General features: G+C 49.5%; 1 protein-coding gene and 1 pseudogene across 4 annotated transcripts; one reads left to right on the plus strand and one right to left on the minus strand.

Moving 5' to 3' along the window:
* Positions 1-768: 768 nt before the first annotated feature.
* Positions 769-1,455, minus strand: LOC105999471 (annotated as a pseudogene).
* A 2,719-nt stretch (positions 1,456-4,174) lies between these two features.
* Positions 4,175-13,665, plus strand: LOC105999540 (zinc finger protein interacting with ribonucleoprotein K-like). 4 transcript variants are annotated; one of them, XM_013034587.1, is made up of 6 exons: positions 4,175-4,231; positions 4,446-4,693; positions 5,142-5,268; positions 7,544-9,014; positions 10,705-10,708; positions 12,854-13,665. In XM_013034587.1, the coding sequence occupies exons 2-6, from the start codon at positions 4,463-4,465 to the stop codon at positions 13,562-13,564; spliced, it is 2,544 nt and encodes an 847-aa protein (XP_012890041.1). In that variant the 5' UTR covers positions 4,175-4,231; positions 4,446-4,462; the 3' UTR covers positions 13,565-13,665. The 4 variants fall into 4 exon arrangements, with proteins under 4 accessions (XP_012890041.1, XP_012890036.1, XP_012890037.1 ...); XM_013034582.1 differs by lacking the exons at positions 4,175-4,231; positions 4,446-4,693; positions 5,142-5,268; positions 7,544-9,014; positions 10,705-10,708 and adding exons at positions 10,472-10,616; positions 11,529-11,609 and having other exon boundaries at positions 12,327-13,665; XM_013034583.1 differs by lacking the exons at positions 4,175-4,231; positions 4,446-4,693; positions 5,142-5,268; positions 7,544-9,014; positions 10,705-10,708 and adding exons at positions 10,497-10,616; positions 11,483-11,609 and having other exon boundaries at positions 12,327-13,665.
* Positions 13,666-13,709: the final 44 nt, after the last annotated feature.

A 13,709-nucleotide genomic window follows, 5' to 3' on the forward strand; every position in this document is an offset into this window, starting at 1 on the left:
GTTGTAGTAATAGGTCAGCCTGGGCAAAAACAACTCCTAAGACTCTATCTAAACAATAAGATCTCAGCATCTACATTCATATCTGTCATCCCAGGTACTTAAGGAAACACCCAATAGGAATATAAGGGTGCAGGCTGACCTGGGTATAAAGCAAGAGTATAGCTCAAAAATAACCAAAGTGGGGCTGGGAAGGTGGCTCAGTGGTAGAGCACTTGCCTTGCATACATGAGGCCCTGAGTTCGATTCCTCAGCACCACATAAACGGGGGGGGGGGGGAAAGCCAGAAGTGGCAATGTGGCTCACAATTGGTAGAGCGCTAGCCTTGAGCTGAAGAGCTGAGGGACAGCGCCCAGACCAGAATTCGGGCCCCACGACCAGACCCGGAAAAAAAAATAATAACCAAAGTGAAAAAGGACTAGAGCAGGTCTCTAGTAGTACAGCCCCTGCCCTAGCAGTGCAGAGCATAGTGTGTAAATGCCACTGCTGCAAAAACAAAACTATGAACCAACTGTAAAATAGAATGTTTAAGCAAATCATGAAAATCTTTTATTCAGTGCAGGAACGAAACACCTGCGTGATACAAGTGTCACTGCTGATGAGCACAAAGGGGTTCAAGACTGAGAAACACACACCCAGGAACACAGACATGTCCTCCAGCCACAGGTCTAGTTTCGTATTTAGATCAACACAAAGAGTGAAAATGGCAGATAAGCAGTAGAAGAAGACAAACATGCTCACCAGGGTCAGGATGTTGTGCGTGGCCCAGGCCTAGTGGTCAGTTCTTTGGGAGGGAATGTGGCTGTGAATGTGCTGGACCCTCTGCTGTGTCTGTGCAGGACAAGCACCACGGAGCCACTGGTCCACATCATGAAAACCAAGTACATAACATCAATGGAAGAGAATAAGACCATCTGTGATAAATATACAAATGGTTTTGGTGGGGCTGCTCCTAGGGAGCAGTAACTATAATGCATGTGTAGAGTGACATTTTGTTTGTGTCTTGGGCCAATCACTCTCAGAGACACAAACATTTACCAGGAGCTGCAGGATCCAGAAAAGGGAACCACAGCATCCAAAGCAGTTGGAGAATCTAGTAGTGATCTTCCAGCAAGCATTTCTAGTGCAAAGCTTTGAGACCTGGAAGCCACTCAGAAGGCAGGTGGCATTAAGAGAAACCCCTCTGGCTACTCTATGGAAATACAAAACAACTTTATATCCTGCATCATCCAGGAAATACTTCCATCCAAATCCTACCATTGTCTGAGGGATTCCCCTGGATAAAACAACCAAGTTGTTGGCAAAGACCAGATGGCAGAGGATGGAGTCTGTGGGCCTCACCTTCTGTCCAGTGAGGAGGGTGTAGCTGTAAAATCAAAGGAAATATGAGTTCCCCAGTACCCCAGCTGCAGTCTGAATGAGGAAGGCAACTCCCATTTCAGTGTCGGCTTCGGTCATCTCTTTCATATCTAGGAAATAATGGATTTTATTGTGACACAAAAAATGGCATGAAAATTAAACAAGTATGAACATGTTAGCCAAGCTAGATGCATGAGGATCGCAGTTTGAAGCCAGTCCAGGCAGAAATGGCCCCATCAGACACTGTGGCTCAGGCCTACACCCTGATATCTAGGCCTAGGCCAGGATAACTGACAGGAAAAAAGAAAAGAATTCCATGAAACATTATTTTAATTAATAGCATGATTAGTGATACATACAAACATTTGACAGAATGATGAGACATAACCAATATTTTGTTTATAAGGAACATCATTTCTTTTCTTTCTCTATTTTTGCCAGTAGGGCGGCCTCAGTTTTGTTCCTGAGCTCCTTTTGCTCAAGGCTAGTACTCTTCCATGTTGAGTCACAGCTCCACTTCTGGCTTTCTGTGATTAATTGGCAATAAGAGCCTCATGGACTTTTCAGCTAGGCTAGCTTTGAACCTGGATCCTTAGAATTCATCCTCCTGAATAGCTGGGTTTACATTCCTGAGCCCGACAAGCAACATTATTTCTTATAATAAAGGAGATTATCTTAGACAAAAACAGTTAAAATTTTGTAAAAAAATAAAAATAAAACTTGATTTTGAAAAGCACTATGACTTATTACATTCACACCAGAATTAAATAGCGGCAGAGACATATGGTAGACTGAGAAGAAAACACAAGTAGTGCACAAACTTCAGTTTATAAAAGAAACATCTTACTGGTGTATCAGCAAACAAGTATAATCTGAATTTACTCTAGCAATTTCAAATAATTAAGAAATCCAAAGAAGCCAGTTGTTGGTGACAGATGCCTGTAATCCTTATCATTTGGAGGATGGGAGCAGAGAATCTCATTTAGAAGCCAGCCTGGCCAGAAAATGTCCCTGAGACACCTATCTCCAATACACTACTGAGAAAGGGCCAGAAGCGGCACTGTGGTTCAAGTGGTGGAGCACAACCTTGCTCAAAAGAGAAGCTCAGGAATAGTGCTTAGGCCCTGAGTTCAAGCTCCAGGACTGGCAAAAATAAAATATATATATGGAGGTGTATTAGATCATTTCAGCAGAGAATCCTGTACCCCTGAGTGCACTAAGCTATGTGGTCTCCAGAATACGAAGGGATGTGGAGCTGCACCAAGACTGCTAACCAAGGCAGGAGAAAGGCTTGTGACTCTCACCAAATATTTTTCCTGAAATACAAGATGTGTGCCTCATTCTAACCCCACACAGCACACACATTTTACAGGGAAGTTACTTCTGCATTTTCTTGATGAGTTACATTTACTACTGTCACTTGCCTGAGAAGAATAGCTGCTTACCCTGTAGGAATTGGCTGCCAGGACAGAGGGGCAGAAGCAGTGCTCACAGCATGTGTGTTCAGCCTTGGAGCCCGATGATAAAGGCTCAGGACTGAGTGATCTCATCTTCTTGTGGGCATGCTCATTATGTCACCTGGAAGTGTGGTGAACTGTGTGCATGGGGAACAGAGCTTTTCTATGATAAACACTGGAGAATTGTGGATACTGATGAACACCACTGAACTTCTATGACCATTTCCAACAGATGTGACCCCATGGTAAGCGAAGTCCAGAGAATATGGGGAAACTATTGAAGATGATCTCATCAGAAATGAGTAGAGGAAAAGGAAATCTATTGTTTTAGAAGAGCATGGAACTAAGCAAATGGCTTTGGTGAATTTTTAGGGTTTTTCTTCTTTTGTTTCCACGATGCACTATGTTAAAACACGTTTGTGTGCTTAAGATACATGTACACACACACGCACATACACACACACACACACACACACACACACAAGGTGCCTGTGGCTCACACCTGTAATCCTAGCTACTCAGGAGTCTGACATCTGCGGATTGCAGTTTTTAGCCAGACTGCCCAGAAAAGTCTGTGAGACTCTTTTTGTTTGTTGTGAAGCCTGAAATTAGGGCCTGGGCGCTGTCCCTCAGCTCTTCAGCTCAAATCGAGGGCTCTACCACTTGACCCACAGTGCCACTTCCGGCTTCTGTGAGACTCTTATCTCCAAAAACTACTCAGAACAAGTTGGAAGTGGAAGAGTGCTGGTTTGAGCACAGAGAGGCTCAGGGACAGTGTGCAGGTCCCATGATCTCCCAAGTAGAAGCGGGGAGGAGGAAGGGAAGGGGTGGGGCTGGTTGCTCACGCCTATGATCCTAGCTAGGAGATCTGAGGATACAGGCTCAAGGCCATCTGGGGCAGGAAAAGTCCACCAAAAACTGAACGTGGAGCTGTGGTTCAAGTGGCAGAGGACCAGAGGAAAAACCTCAGGAACATTGCCCAGGCCCTGAGGTTAAGGCCCAGGTCTAGCGCACACAGAGAAACACACACACACACACACACACACACACACACACACACACACACACACACACACACGGATATACACTCACACCCAAAGCCTTCCCTACTGGGCGCCTTTGTGCCAGGTACCGGGTGGAGTCGCGTAAGAACTACAATATCCAGAATGCATTGCGCCAAAAGTCAAATACGTTGAACCAATGAATGGTCAGCGTCCTGCGTTTCTGCTCTTGTTAGGAAGGGACTTCCGGCGCCTTGGGGGAACGTCATTTCGGGGGCCCGGTGCCTTTTTCCAGTCCCTCGGAACCTGAGGCTCCGCCTCCGCTCCGGGCTTCGTCTCCGCTGCCCGTCGGCCGGTGCCCGCGCCCCCCTGCGCGGCGACTGTGATGGTGGCGGACTCGCCGGAGGACCGACTCAGGTGAGTGCGGGGAGGTTGACGGCTTTTCCTGCGGAGGCCCCAGCGGGCGGGGCGGGGAGGCCGGCAGCCCTGACCCCGGGTTCCGGCGGAGCGCTGCGGGGAGGCCTGCCGCCCACGCCCGTGGCTGCGGCCTGGAAGGGACCATTGAGGCCCGTGGCCCTCGAGTCCCCACCTAACGATCACCGTCCCTCAGCCCTTTCCCCCTCCCCCACAGGTTTCCAGGACCGCCGAATGGACGCCGATGGACTCCCGCAGGTGAGCTGCGCGTGCTCCAGGGCCGACCCCGCATCTCGTCTCTGGCTTAGGAGGTTTACAGGATTTGTCTCCAGACCTAGAGTCGTGAGATCAAACGCAGGCGGTCACACCTCCGGCCGCATGGACGGGCTCCGGTTTTTGGAAAGCAGTGCGATCAGATGTGGAAGGTGGTCCGGGCTTAGATACCTGACAGGCATTAGCTTGAAGGTGAGGATGAGCCGGTCTCCTGGAAGCAGAAAAGAGGAGTGTGGGAGTCGGACCAGTGAGGACGCACTTTGAGCCAGGGGCCTCCCCTGGGGGAGGAGAAAGAAGGGATGAGACCCCGTCTAGAGCTCTGGCAACAGCATGCAGAACAGACTGAGAGAAAGGGGTAGATAAAGAGCCATGGAGTTGTTGGGAGGCCGTCTTTACAGTCGTTGAGGATGAAAGATAAAAAAAATTAGGAGATAAGGTTCATGGGAGCGAAAGTGTTTGGGTTTGGTGGGCAAAGTTTGGTAGGTAAAGTGCGGAAGGTCTACTGACCAAGAAAAGATGATAGTACAATCACTTGTCAGGAAAAAGTGAAAAGAGGGGGAGGAAAGGGGATGACTTGGGGATCTGCATGGGATGTCAGGAGAGCAGCTGATCACAGAGAGATCTGTCCCCATCGTGGCAGGACTGTGTGACTTTCGAGGATGTGGCCATTTACTTCTCTGTGGAAGAGTGGGGGCTTCTTGATGAGGCTCAGAGGCTCCTGTACCTTGGTGTGATGCTAGAGACCTTTGCCCTCATCACCTCCCTGGGTAAGTCCTCTTACCCATCCCACTGTCTGGTTTGTCTCTGCGCACTTGCTTCTCTCCTAGAAGCCGCTCTGCTGTTTCATCAGACTTTGAACTCTGCTAACCTCTTCTTCACTCACTTTGCACATATGCAGGGTGAGCCATATGTATTTTCTTGGTGTCTACTGCTGGGGTCGGTGGATGTGGGGTGCCTTGTCAGCCTAAGGTGTCTGCCCAGAGCACTCTTTGGGGTGAGATCTACAGACTCTGGGTCAGGTTCTGCATCTCCTCCTAGGTGAAATTTCCTTGTGACTGCCGGGGTCAGGGATTATAGACAGCCACTGCCTGTCATTTACACAGGTCACAATCTGTGGCCAAAATCTCTTTCAAGGAGCTTTGTAGTACTGGTCTTCTTCCCTGTGGACTCCGTGTCTCAGGGTTATCCTGGGCCCATCCTGCAACACGCTTGTGTTGTCTGTCCCTTGGGGCTTCCTTCCTGCACATCTGTGCATGATGTAGGCTAATATAAAAACCAGAGAATTGACTTCCTTTTTGACCTGCTGGCAGGATTTAATTTTCTTTTTTTTTTTTTCTGCTTTACTAGGATTGAACTAAGGGTCTTAGTTAGGCAAGTGCTCTGCCATTTAAGCTTTATTCTCATGTTCTCAGACCTTCTTTGCTCTATTTTTCAGATAGGGTCTCACACTTTTTTCCTAGGGCCAGACTCATGCTTTGCTCCTCCTACCCTTTCATTCCCTAGAGCTGGGATTACAGGCATATACAACCACATTTGGCTTGTTTCTTTGAAGTGGAATTCTCACTAGCCAACTTTGCCTAGCTTCAAACCTTGACACTTCTGATTGCTGCCTCCCAAGTAGCTGAAATTATCTGGCTGTCCAGCAGGGTGTGTGTGTGTGTGTGTGTGTGTGTGTGTGTGTGTGTGTGTGTGTGTGTGTGTGTGTAGTTTTGTGTGTGTGTGTGTGATGAGATAGTTTTGTGTGTGTGTGTGTGTGATGAGATAGTTTTGTTGTTATCTGGCTGTCCAGCAGGGGTGTGTGTGTGTGTGTGTGTGTGTGTGTGTGATGAGATAGTTTTGTTGTTATCTGGCTGTCCAGCAGGGGTGGGTGGGTGTGTGTGTGGGTGTGTAATGAGATAGTTTTGTTGTTATCTGGCTGTCCAGCAGGTGTGTGTGTGTGTGTGTGTGTAATGAGATAGTTTTGTTGTTATCTGGCTGTCCAGCAGGGGTGGGTGGGTGTGTGTGTGTGTGTGGGTGTGTAATGAGATAGTTTTGTTGTTATCTGGCTGTCCAGCAGGTGTGGGTGTGTGTGTGGGTGTAATGAGATAGTTTTGTTATCTGGCTGTCCAGCAGGGGTGTGTGTGTGTGTGTGTGTGTGTGTGTGTGTGTGTGTGATGAGATAGTTTTGTTGTTATCTGGCTGTCCAGCAGGTGTTGGTGTGTGGGTGTGTGTAATGAGATAGTTTTGTTGTTATCTGGCTGTCCAGCAGGGGTGTGTGTGTGTGTGTGTGTGATGAGATAGTTTTGTTGTTATCTAGGCTGGTCCCGAGTTCCTAGGCTCAAGTAGTTCTCTTTCCTCAGTTTCCCAAATAGCTAGGAGTGCTGGTGCAAGCTATCATGACTAGCTCTCATCAAGTTTTTTGTTTGGGTTTTGGTTTTTTTTTGGGGGGGCGTGTTTTTTAGCTAATACTGGGACTTGAACTCAGGGCCTGCACACTGTCCCTGAGCTTCTTTTTGCTCAAGGCTAGCACTCTACTACTTGAGCTACATCTCCACTTCCAACTTATTCTGTTTCTGTGGTACTGAGGAATTGAACCCAAGGCTTCATGCACGCTAGACTAGCACTCTACCACTAAGCCACATTCTTGGTCCCTCTCATCAAGTTTTTAAGGTATCTAAAAATCAGTCTGGGATATATTGCAGTGGTAGAGTTCTTGCCCAGTATGTTTGAGGCCCTAGGTTTGATTCCAAGCACTGTGTAAAAATTGAATTGAGGAAAAAATACAAAATAAAATTTATAAATTATATTTACAGAAAATACTTTTAAAATACCATGGGGCTGGGAAGGTGGCTCAGTGGTAGAGTGCTTGCCTCCCATGCATGAGGCCCTGGGTTCGATTCCTCAGCACCACATAAGCAGAAAAAGCCTGAAGTGGTGCTGTGGCTCAAGTGGTAGATCACTACCTTGAACTGAAGAGCTGAAGGACAGCGCCAAGGTCCTGAGTTCAGGCCATACCATACCATAATCAATGTATGTATTTGATCAGAATTTCTCTGGTTTCAGTATGTTGGCACGGAGTAGAGAATGAAGACACACCTTCTGAGCAGGTTTCTGTAGGATTGTCACGAGTCAGGACTTCAAACACAGATCCATCTGGCCCAGAAGCTCATCCCTGTGGAACATGTAATCCAGTCCTGCGAGGCTGTTTGCACCTGGCTGATCAACCTGTGCAGAAGCCATTCTTGCTTGGGGCATGTGCAAAACTTCACCAGGACCAGAATCGTCTCAATTCAGAGAAAACTTGGCAAGAGGACATAGACAACACTTCATTCGTGAGGAGCTGCAGATTCCCCATGTCAGGAAAGGCTTCCGGGAGCCAGGAGGCTGGAAAGGACCTCCTGACCACATTAGACTTTATCCAACTCCAGGCCATTTCCCAAGGTGAGAAGCTGTTGACAGGTGCTGAGGGAAAGGCAGCTTTTCATACCCAAATAAGCCATTACAAGTGGGACCAGTGCGAAAGAGCATCCAGGCATGAGCATACTCATGTTTCCCACCCAAAAGTCTATGCTGGAAAAAGGCTTTATGAGTCTACCCAGTGGGAGGAAGGTTACCGTTGCAAGTTCTCACTCCAGAGAGGCCACAGTGGAGAAAGGCCTTACAAGTGCACTGAATGTGGGAAATCTTTTAGCCAAACCTCCCACTTGAATGACCACCTCCGGATCCACACTGGAGAAAGACCTTATGAGTGTGGCCAATGTAGGAAATCATTTAGCCAAAGAGCCACACTCATTAAACATTACAGAGTTCACACTGGAGAAAGGCCTTATGAATGTGGAGAGTGTGGGAAATCCTTTAGCCAGAGCTCCAACCTCATTGAACACTGCAGAATTCACACTGGGGAGAGACCCTATGAGTGTGGGGAGTGTGGAAAAGCTTTTGGGTCCAAATCTACCCTGGTCCGGCACCAGAGAACTCACACAGGAGAAAAACCGTATGAATGTGCTGAATGTGGGAAGTTTTTTACACAAAGTCATAGTCTCCTCGAGCACCAGATCATTCACACTGGAGCAAGGCCTTTTGAGTGTAGCCAGTGTGGAAAATCCTTCAGCCTAAAGTATGGCCTCATTCAACACCAGTTGATTCACAGTGGAGCAAGGCCTTTTGAGTGTGACCAGTGTGGAAAATCCTTTAGCCAAAGAACCACCCTCAACAAACACAACAAAGTTCACACCGCAGAAAGGGCTTACGAGTGTGGAGAGTGTGGAAAAGCTTTTATGTTCAAATCCAAACTTGTTCGACACCAGAGAACTCACACTGGAGAAAGGCCTTATGAATGCAGTGAATGTGGGAAGTTCTTCAGACAAAGCTACACCCTTGTGGAACACCAGAAAATTCACACTGGGTTAAGGCCTTATGAGTGTGGCCAATGTGGGAAATCCTTTATTCAAAAGTCAGGCCTCATTCAACACCAGGTAGTCCACACTGGAGAAAGGCCTTACGAGTGTGGCAAATGTGGGAAATCTTTCACTCAGCACTCTGGGCTCATTCTCCACCGGAAATCTCACACCAGGGAGAGGTCTCATAGAACCGGAAGTGTGGAGAAGCCTTCAAGGTCAAACATTTAGTTCCTACTTAAGAGCTTGGTCCTTCAGGGTATGTGCTGCTCCTTTTTTTCAGTGTTCGCCTTTATGGGGGAACCACCTACCTGAAGTTACACCTCCTACTTGTAAACACCCTGAGGTAGATGTTCCCCTAGGTCCAGCCCGAGTGAGGCCAGTGTCTGGTAGAAGCCATCTCCCACCCCACTCAGTGCTCAGTGTTCAGCCCAGTGTGCTAAGGAAAGGCAAGTGTCTGTATATTCCCTGGAGGAAGTCTTGAACAGACTTTAGGGGGAATGTGTTCCCTCTTCTGACTAAATCATACCTAGGCCCCAGGGTTTACTAGGAAGACCTGACCTGCAGTCTGATAGAGGCTTCTACCGTGGCTTACCTTCTTGTAAATGCTTGGTCCTGTGCCCTTGTGGCTGACTGAACCTTGCAGCCTTCAGTTTACCACCAGGAGCTTCCAGCTCATACTATTCTGCTTCACACATGAATAAATGCTGTTTTGTTGAATCTACTTGCAATTTTTGGGGTTCTGTTAATATCTTTGTTGTTGAGAGAGGACAAAGTTGGACCAATTAACAGTTCTTTGGGGGGTTCCCACTTTTCTTCAGAGGTACAGCATGGCAGAAGGTAGTTCTTGTCATGCTTCACCTGTGAACCTGCACGGCAAATCTACTGAGTCTTCTCTCTGCCACAGAAACATTATGTCCCAGGGCTGTGTCCTTGTTCTCCTTGTGGCCTAGACTCTGGGCTTAGTGCACCATGACAGCATCACATCCAGCAGCACAAGGCTGATGTCTTGCCTCTGACTAGCCAGATCTTGACACGCTTCAAGGACATGGCCATGACCTTTACCTGTATGATTTAGCACCTGACCCAAAAGATGGGTTAGCTGTGAGGGAGAGCTTGGGGCACCAGTATCACTGGATAAAGGTTAGCCTCCCTCACCCATAGGTGAGTCGTTTTCCTGTCTGGTTCCGTGCTCCTGTTCATCCCTGGCTAGTGAGGCACCAGCCTGTCCAGAGCCTGTCTTTCTCTGTCCCCTGGGCTGCCTCAATTCCAGGGACCCAGTGGGCTGCTGGGAGCATCCTGTCAGTACGACTGAGGGATTCCGGAAGGATTAGGAAACTTCTTCCTGGTGTCTGGCCAATGCACGGCCCGAACCCACGGGTGACAGTGCCGGTGCCCCAAACCCACAGGCCTGGCCTGTGTTTCCACCTAGTGCAGGCCAGTCTCGCCCATCCTGCTCCCTGGACCCAAGGGGGACTACATTTCCCAGAATACTCCTTCCTTAGCCGAAGGACTCTGGGCCTATCAGCGCAAGGACAGCGTCGTTTCCGTGTTTGGAGGCCGGACTTCTGGCCTCGCTCAGGTGGCGCTCATTTTAGCGGTCCTCGTGTCCATTCACGCCGCCGGGCCGTGCGGACCTCTTTGTCTAGCGGGAGGGATGCGGGGCGGGGGCCTCCCCCGGCGTCCCGGCCGGAGTCGAGAAGCCGATGGCGGCGGCCACGCTCCCGGAGCCGGCGCTGGTGAGTGCGAGGTCCTCGCTCGGCGGCCCCGCCTCTCGGTCGCGCGGGAAGGCCCCGGCGAGGTGGCCGGGGCCACGGTGCCCTGAAGCTCCGTGCCGCGCTGCGTCCCCCAGCGTCCCGGGCGGGTCCCTGTTTCCAAAGCCTTTATGACAAGGTGGGAGACGGTGCAGGAGCCCCGGTGCGTGGAGCCTTGAGGGGTGATGGAGCATATCTCATCTGAGCTGGTTATAATGATGTGAGGTTGGCCTTTGTCCTGTGACGCCGGAAGCCACCGGCGCACAGACTGTGAGGGAGGAAGACGTGGTAGATCCCCAGAGTGGTGTTTTAGGGCTGCCTGCATTTCCCAATTTTGATAAAGAGAGGGATAGACGGTAGTCCTAAGTTTTTGGCATTCACGGGTGGAAGGAAGGAAGCTCCGTCCACTGGAATGTGCACCTGGTAGCCAAGTCAGTTCTCATTGGCAGTATCAGAAGCTTTGCTTTGAGCTATGACCCTGCAGCTAGTCGAGGCCTTGAAGGCCTGAGGGGAACGGGCTCGTCATAGAGCCGCACACAGGACTTAAGGTGAACTCCGGTGGCTGTGTCTTGAGTGGGGGAGGGGGAGGAGGCCATCTGGGGGATTCCTGGGACTGGTCTCTCAAGAAGAGATACAAGTGAGGTTTAGCTGATGTCTTTGCCCATGTGCTATTGCTGTGGAGGGAGGACACGGACTGGGACTGCTGGAATGAGCACAGAACTGGCATCAGTGGCTTGGAACCCCGGTATTTCCCGAGGTCTCAGTGTGGGGAAGAGAAGGAGCAGGTGGATGATCTGGGGGCGGGGTGGGCAGGGACATGGTCGTGGGGTGACCTGTATCTGTCATGGCAGGGTTGTGTGACCTTTGAAGATGTGGCCATTTGCTTCTCCCAGGAAGAATGGAGACTTCTTGATGAGGCCCAAAGGTTCCTGCACCTCAATGTCACGCTGCAGAACTTGGCACTTATAAACTCGCTAGGTAAGGCTCTGCACCTTCCCCATGTCCCAGGTCTGTCCACCCTTAGTTCCCTCAGATACAGACTCACCTTTACTATTGAAAAAAGAGCCTGTCCTTTGTCTACCAGTGTTGGTGCACATACTACCAGCCAAACCTTATTTCCACCTTTTCTCCCCGTGTGTGATACTCTCCCGAATTCTCATGTCATCAATGACTGCCAACACCTGGTTCCCCGACCTCTGATCTCTGGGCATTACTGTTCCCTCTGCTGTATTTCTCAGCATTCATGAGTACTGTCCAGTTAAGTATACTTACACCATTATATAAACCTGAATACTTACCACAGGTTCTTCTGGGCTTGGATGTAACCGACCTTTGCACAGCATCAGACTACATCCTGGTGAAGGCTTTTGAGCCTAGTCAGGAATATCTGTAGGTTCACAATGTCACACATGACCACACAGTGACCACAACAGCTTAAGGCTGTTGACAGAGGAGCTAATTGGAGACTGTCTTCCTGTGGTCCATTGTATCCTGGGTCCTTCAGCTAGCGAAGTGCCTACCCCACCCATCCAATCTTGGGATCTTTACAAAGTACTGCAATGCAGACCTTTCTTGGGCCTGTTCCCAGCTTCCTTGTTCTCAGAAAAAACTTGTTGTTTTACAGAGTGTGTGAGATGAGGCTCCCTGCTGATGGCAGAGCCAGCCTGTATTTTACCAGCAATTCTCTGCTTCTAGGCTGTGGACATGAAATAGAAGGGGAAGCTGAGCCGAGGCTTCCTGGAGGAGCACCACAGGTCAAAACTTCTAAGACCAGTCAGTCCACACAGAAGACTGACCTCTGCGGGAGGTGTGTCCCGATTCTGCAAGACATTTTGCATGTGGCTGATCTACCTGGGCAGAAACATGGGGCTGGGGCACGTACAAACCTTCACCAGCACCACAGACGTCACAGTAAAAAGAAATCTTTTAAGAGGGACCTTGATAGGATCTCATATTTAAAACGGTGCCTGTTCCACCCATCAGTGAAGTCCTTCCCCGACTGGGAGATGGAGAGGGACCTCCCAGCCATACTGAGCCTTCTCAAATCCCTGGCCTTTCCCAACAGTAAGAAACAGAACCCAATTATTGAAGCTAGGGAAGACATCTGTAGTCACAAGAGCCGCAAGCCAGGAGAGTGTGAGACATCTGTGGACCACCCAAAAGTCTCCAGTGGGAAAAAGCTGCATGAGTGCGGTAAATGTGGGAAGACCTTCCGTGGCAAGTACTCGCTTGACCAGCACCAGAGAGTCCACACCGGGGAGAGGCCATGGGAGTGCCATGACTGCGGGAAATTCTTCAGCCAGACCTCCCACCTGAATGACCACCGGAGGATCCACACTGGAGAAAGGCCCTACGAGTGCAGCCAGTGTGGAAAGCTGTTCAGACAAAACTCTAGCCTTGTGGACCACCAGAAAATTCACACTGGAGCAAGGCCCTACGAGTGTAGCCAGTGTGGGAAATCTTTTAGTCAGAAAGCCACCCTTGTTAAGCACCAGAGGGTCCACACTGGGGAAAGGCCTTATAAGTGTGCCGAATGTGGGAATTCTTTCAGCCAAAGTGCCATTCTTAACCAGCACCGGAGGATTCACACTGGAGCAAAGCCCTACGAGTGTGAGCAGTGCAGAAAATCCTTTAGCCAGAAAGCTACCCTCATTAAACACCAGAGAGTTCACACCGGAGAGAGGCCTTATAAATGTGGCGACTGTGGGAAGTCCTTCAGCCAGAGCTCCATCCTAATTCAGCACCGGAGAATTCACACCGGAGCCAGGCCCTATGAGTGTGGCCAGTGTGGGAAGTCCTTCAGCCAGAAGTCTGGCCTCATTCAGCACCAGGTAGTTCACACTGGAGAAAGGCCCTACGAATGTGACATGTGTGGGAACTCCTTTAGCCAGTGCTCCAGCCTCATTCACCACCAAAAGTGTCACAGTATGTAGTGCCCCATAAAAACAAATGTGAAGGGCTAGGAGGGTGGCTCAGTGGTAGAGTGCTTGCCTCGCATGCATGAGGCCCTGGGTTCAATTCCTCAGCACCACATAAGCAGAAAAAGCTGGAAGTGGTGCTGTGGCTCAAGTGGTAGAG

The sequence above is a fragment of the Dipodomys ordii genome, unplaced genomic scaffold (genome assembly GCF_000151885.1).
Source record: "Dipodomys ordii isolate 6190 unplaced genomic scaffold, Dord_2.0 Scaffold191, whole genome shotgun sequence".
NCBI classification, from domain to species: Eukaryota; Metazoa; Chordata; class Mammalia; order Rodentia; family Heteromyidae; genus Dipodomys; species Dipodomys ordii.

What these genes read in the sequence shown, in the direction of transcription:
- LOC105999540 (XM_013034587.1), top strand. Translation starts at nt 4,463, where the DNA reads ATGGACGCCGATGGACTCCCGCAGGTGAGCTGCGCGTGCTCCAGGGCC. An exon ending in TGACAGGCATTAGCTTGAAG is followed by an intron (nt 4,694 to 5,141) that starts GTGAGGATGAGC and finishes CCATCGTGGCAG; the next exon opens with GACTGTGTGACTTTCGAGGA. An exon ending in TGCCCTCATCACCTCCCTGG is followed by an intron (nt 5,269 to 7,543) that starts GTAAGTCCTCTT and finishes CTCTGGTTTCAG; the next exon opens with TATGTTGGCACGGAGTAGAG.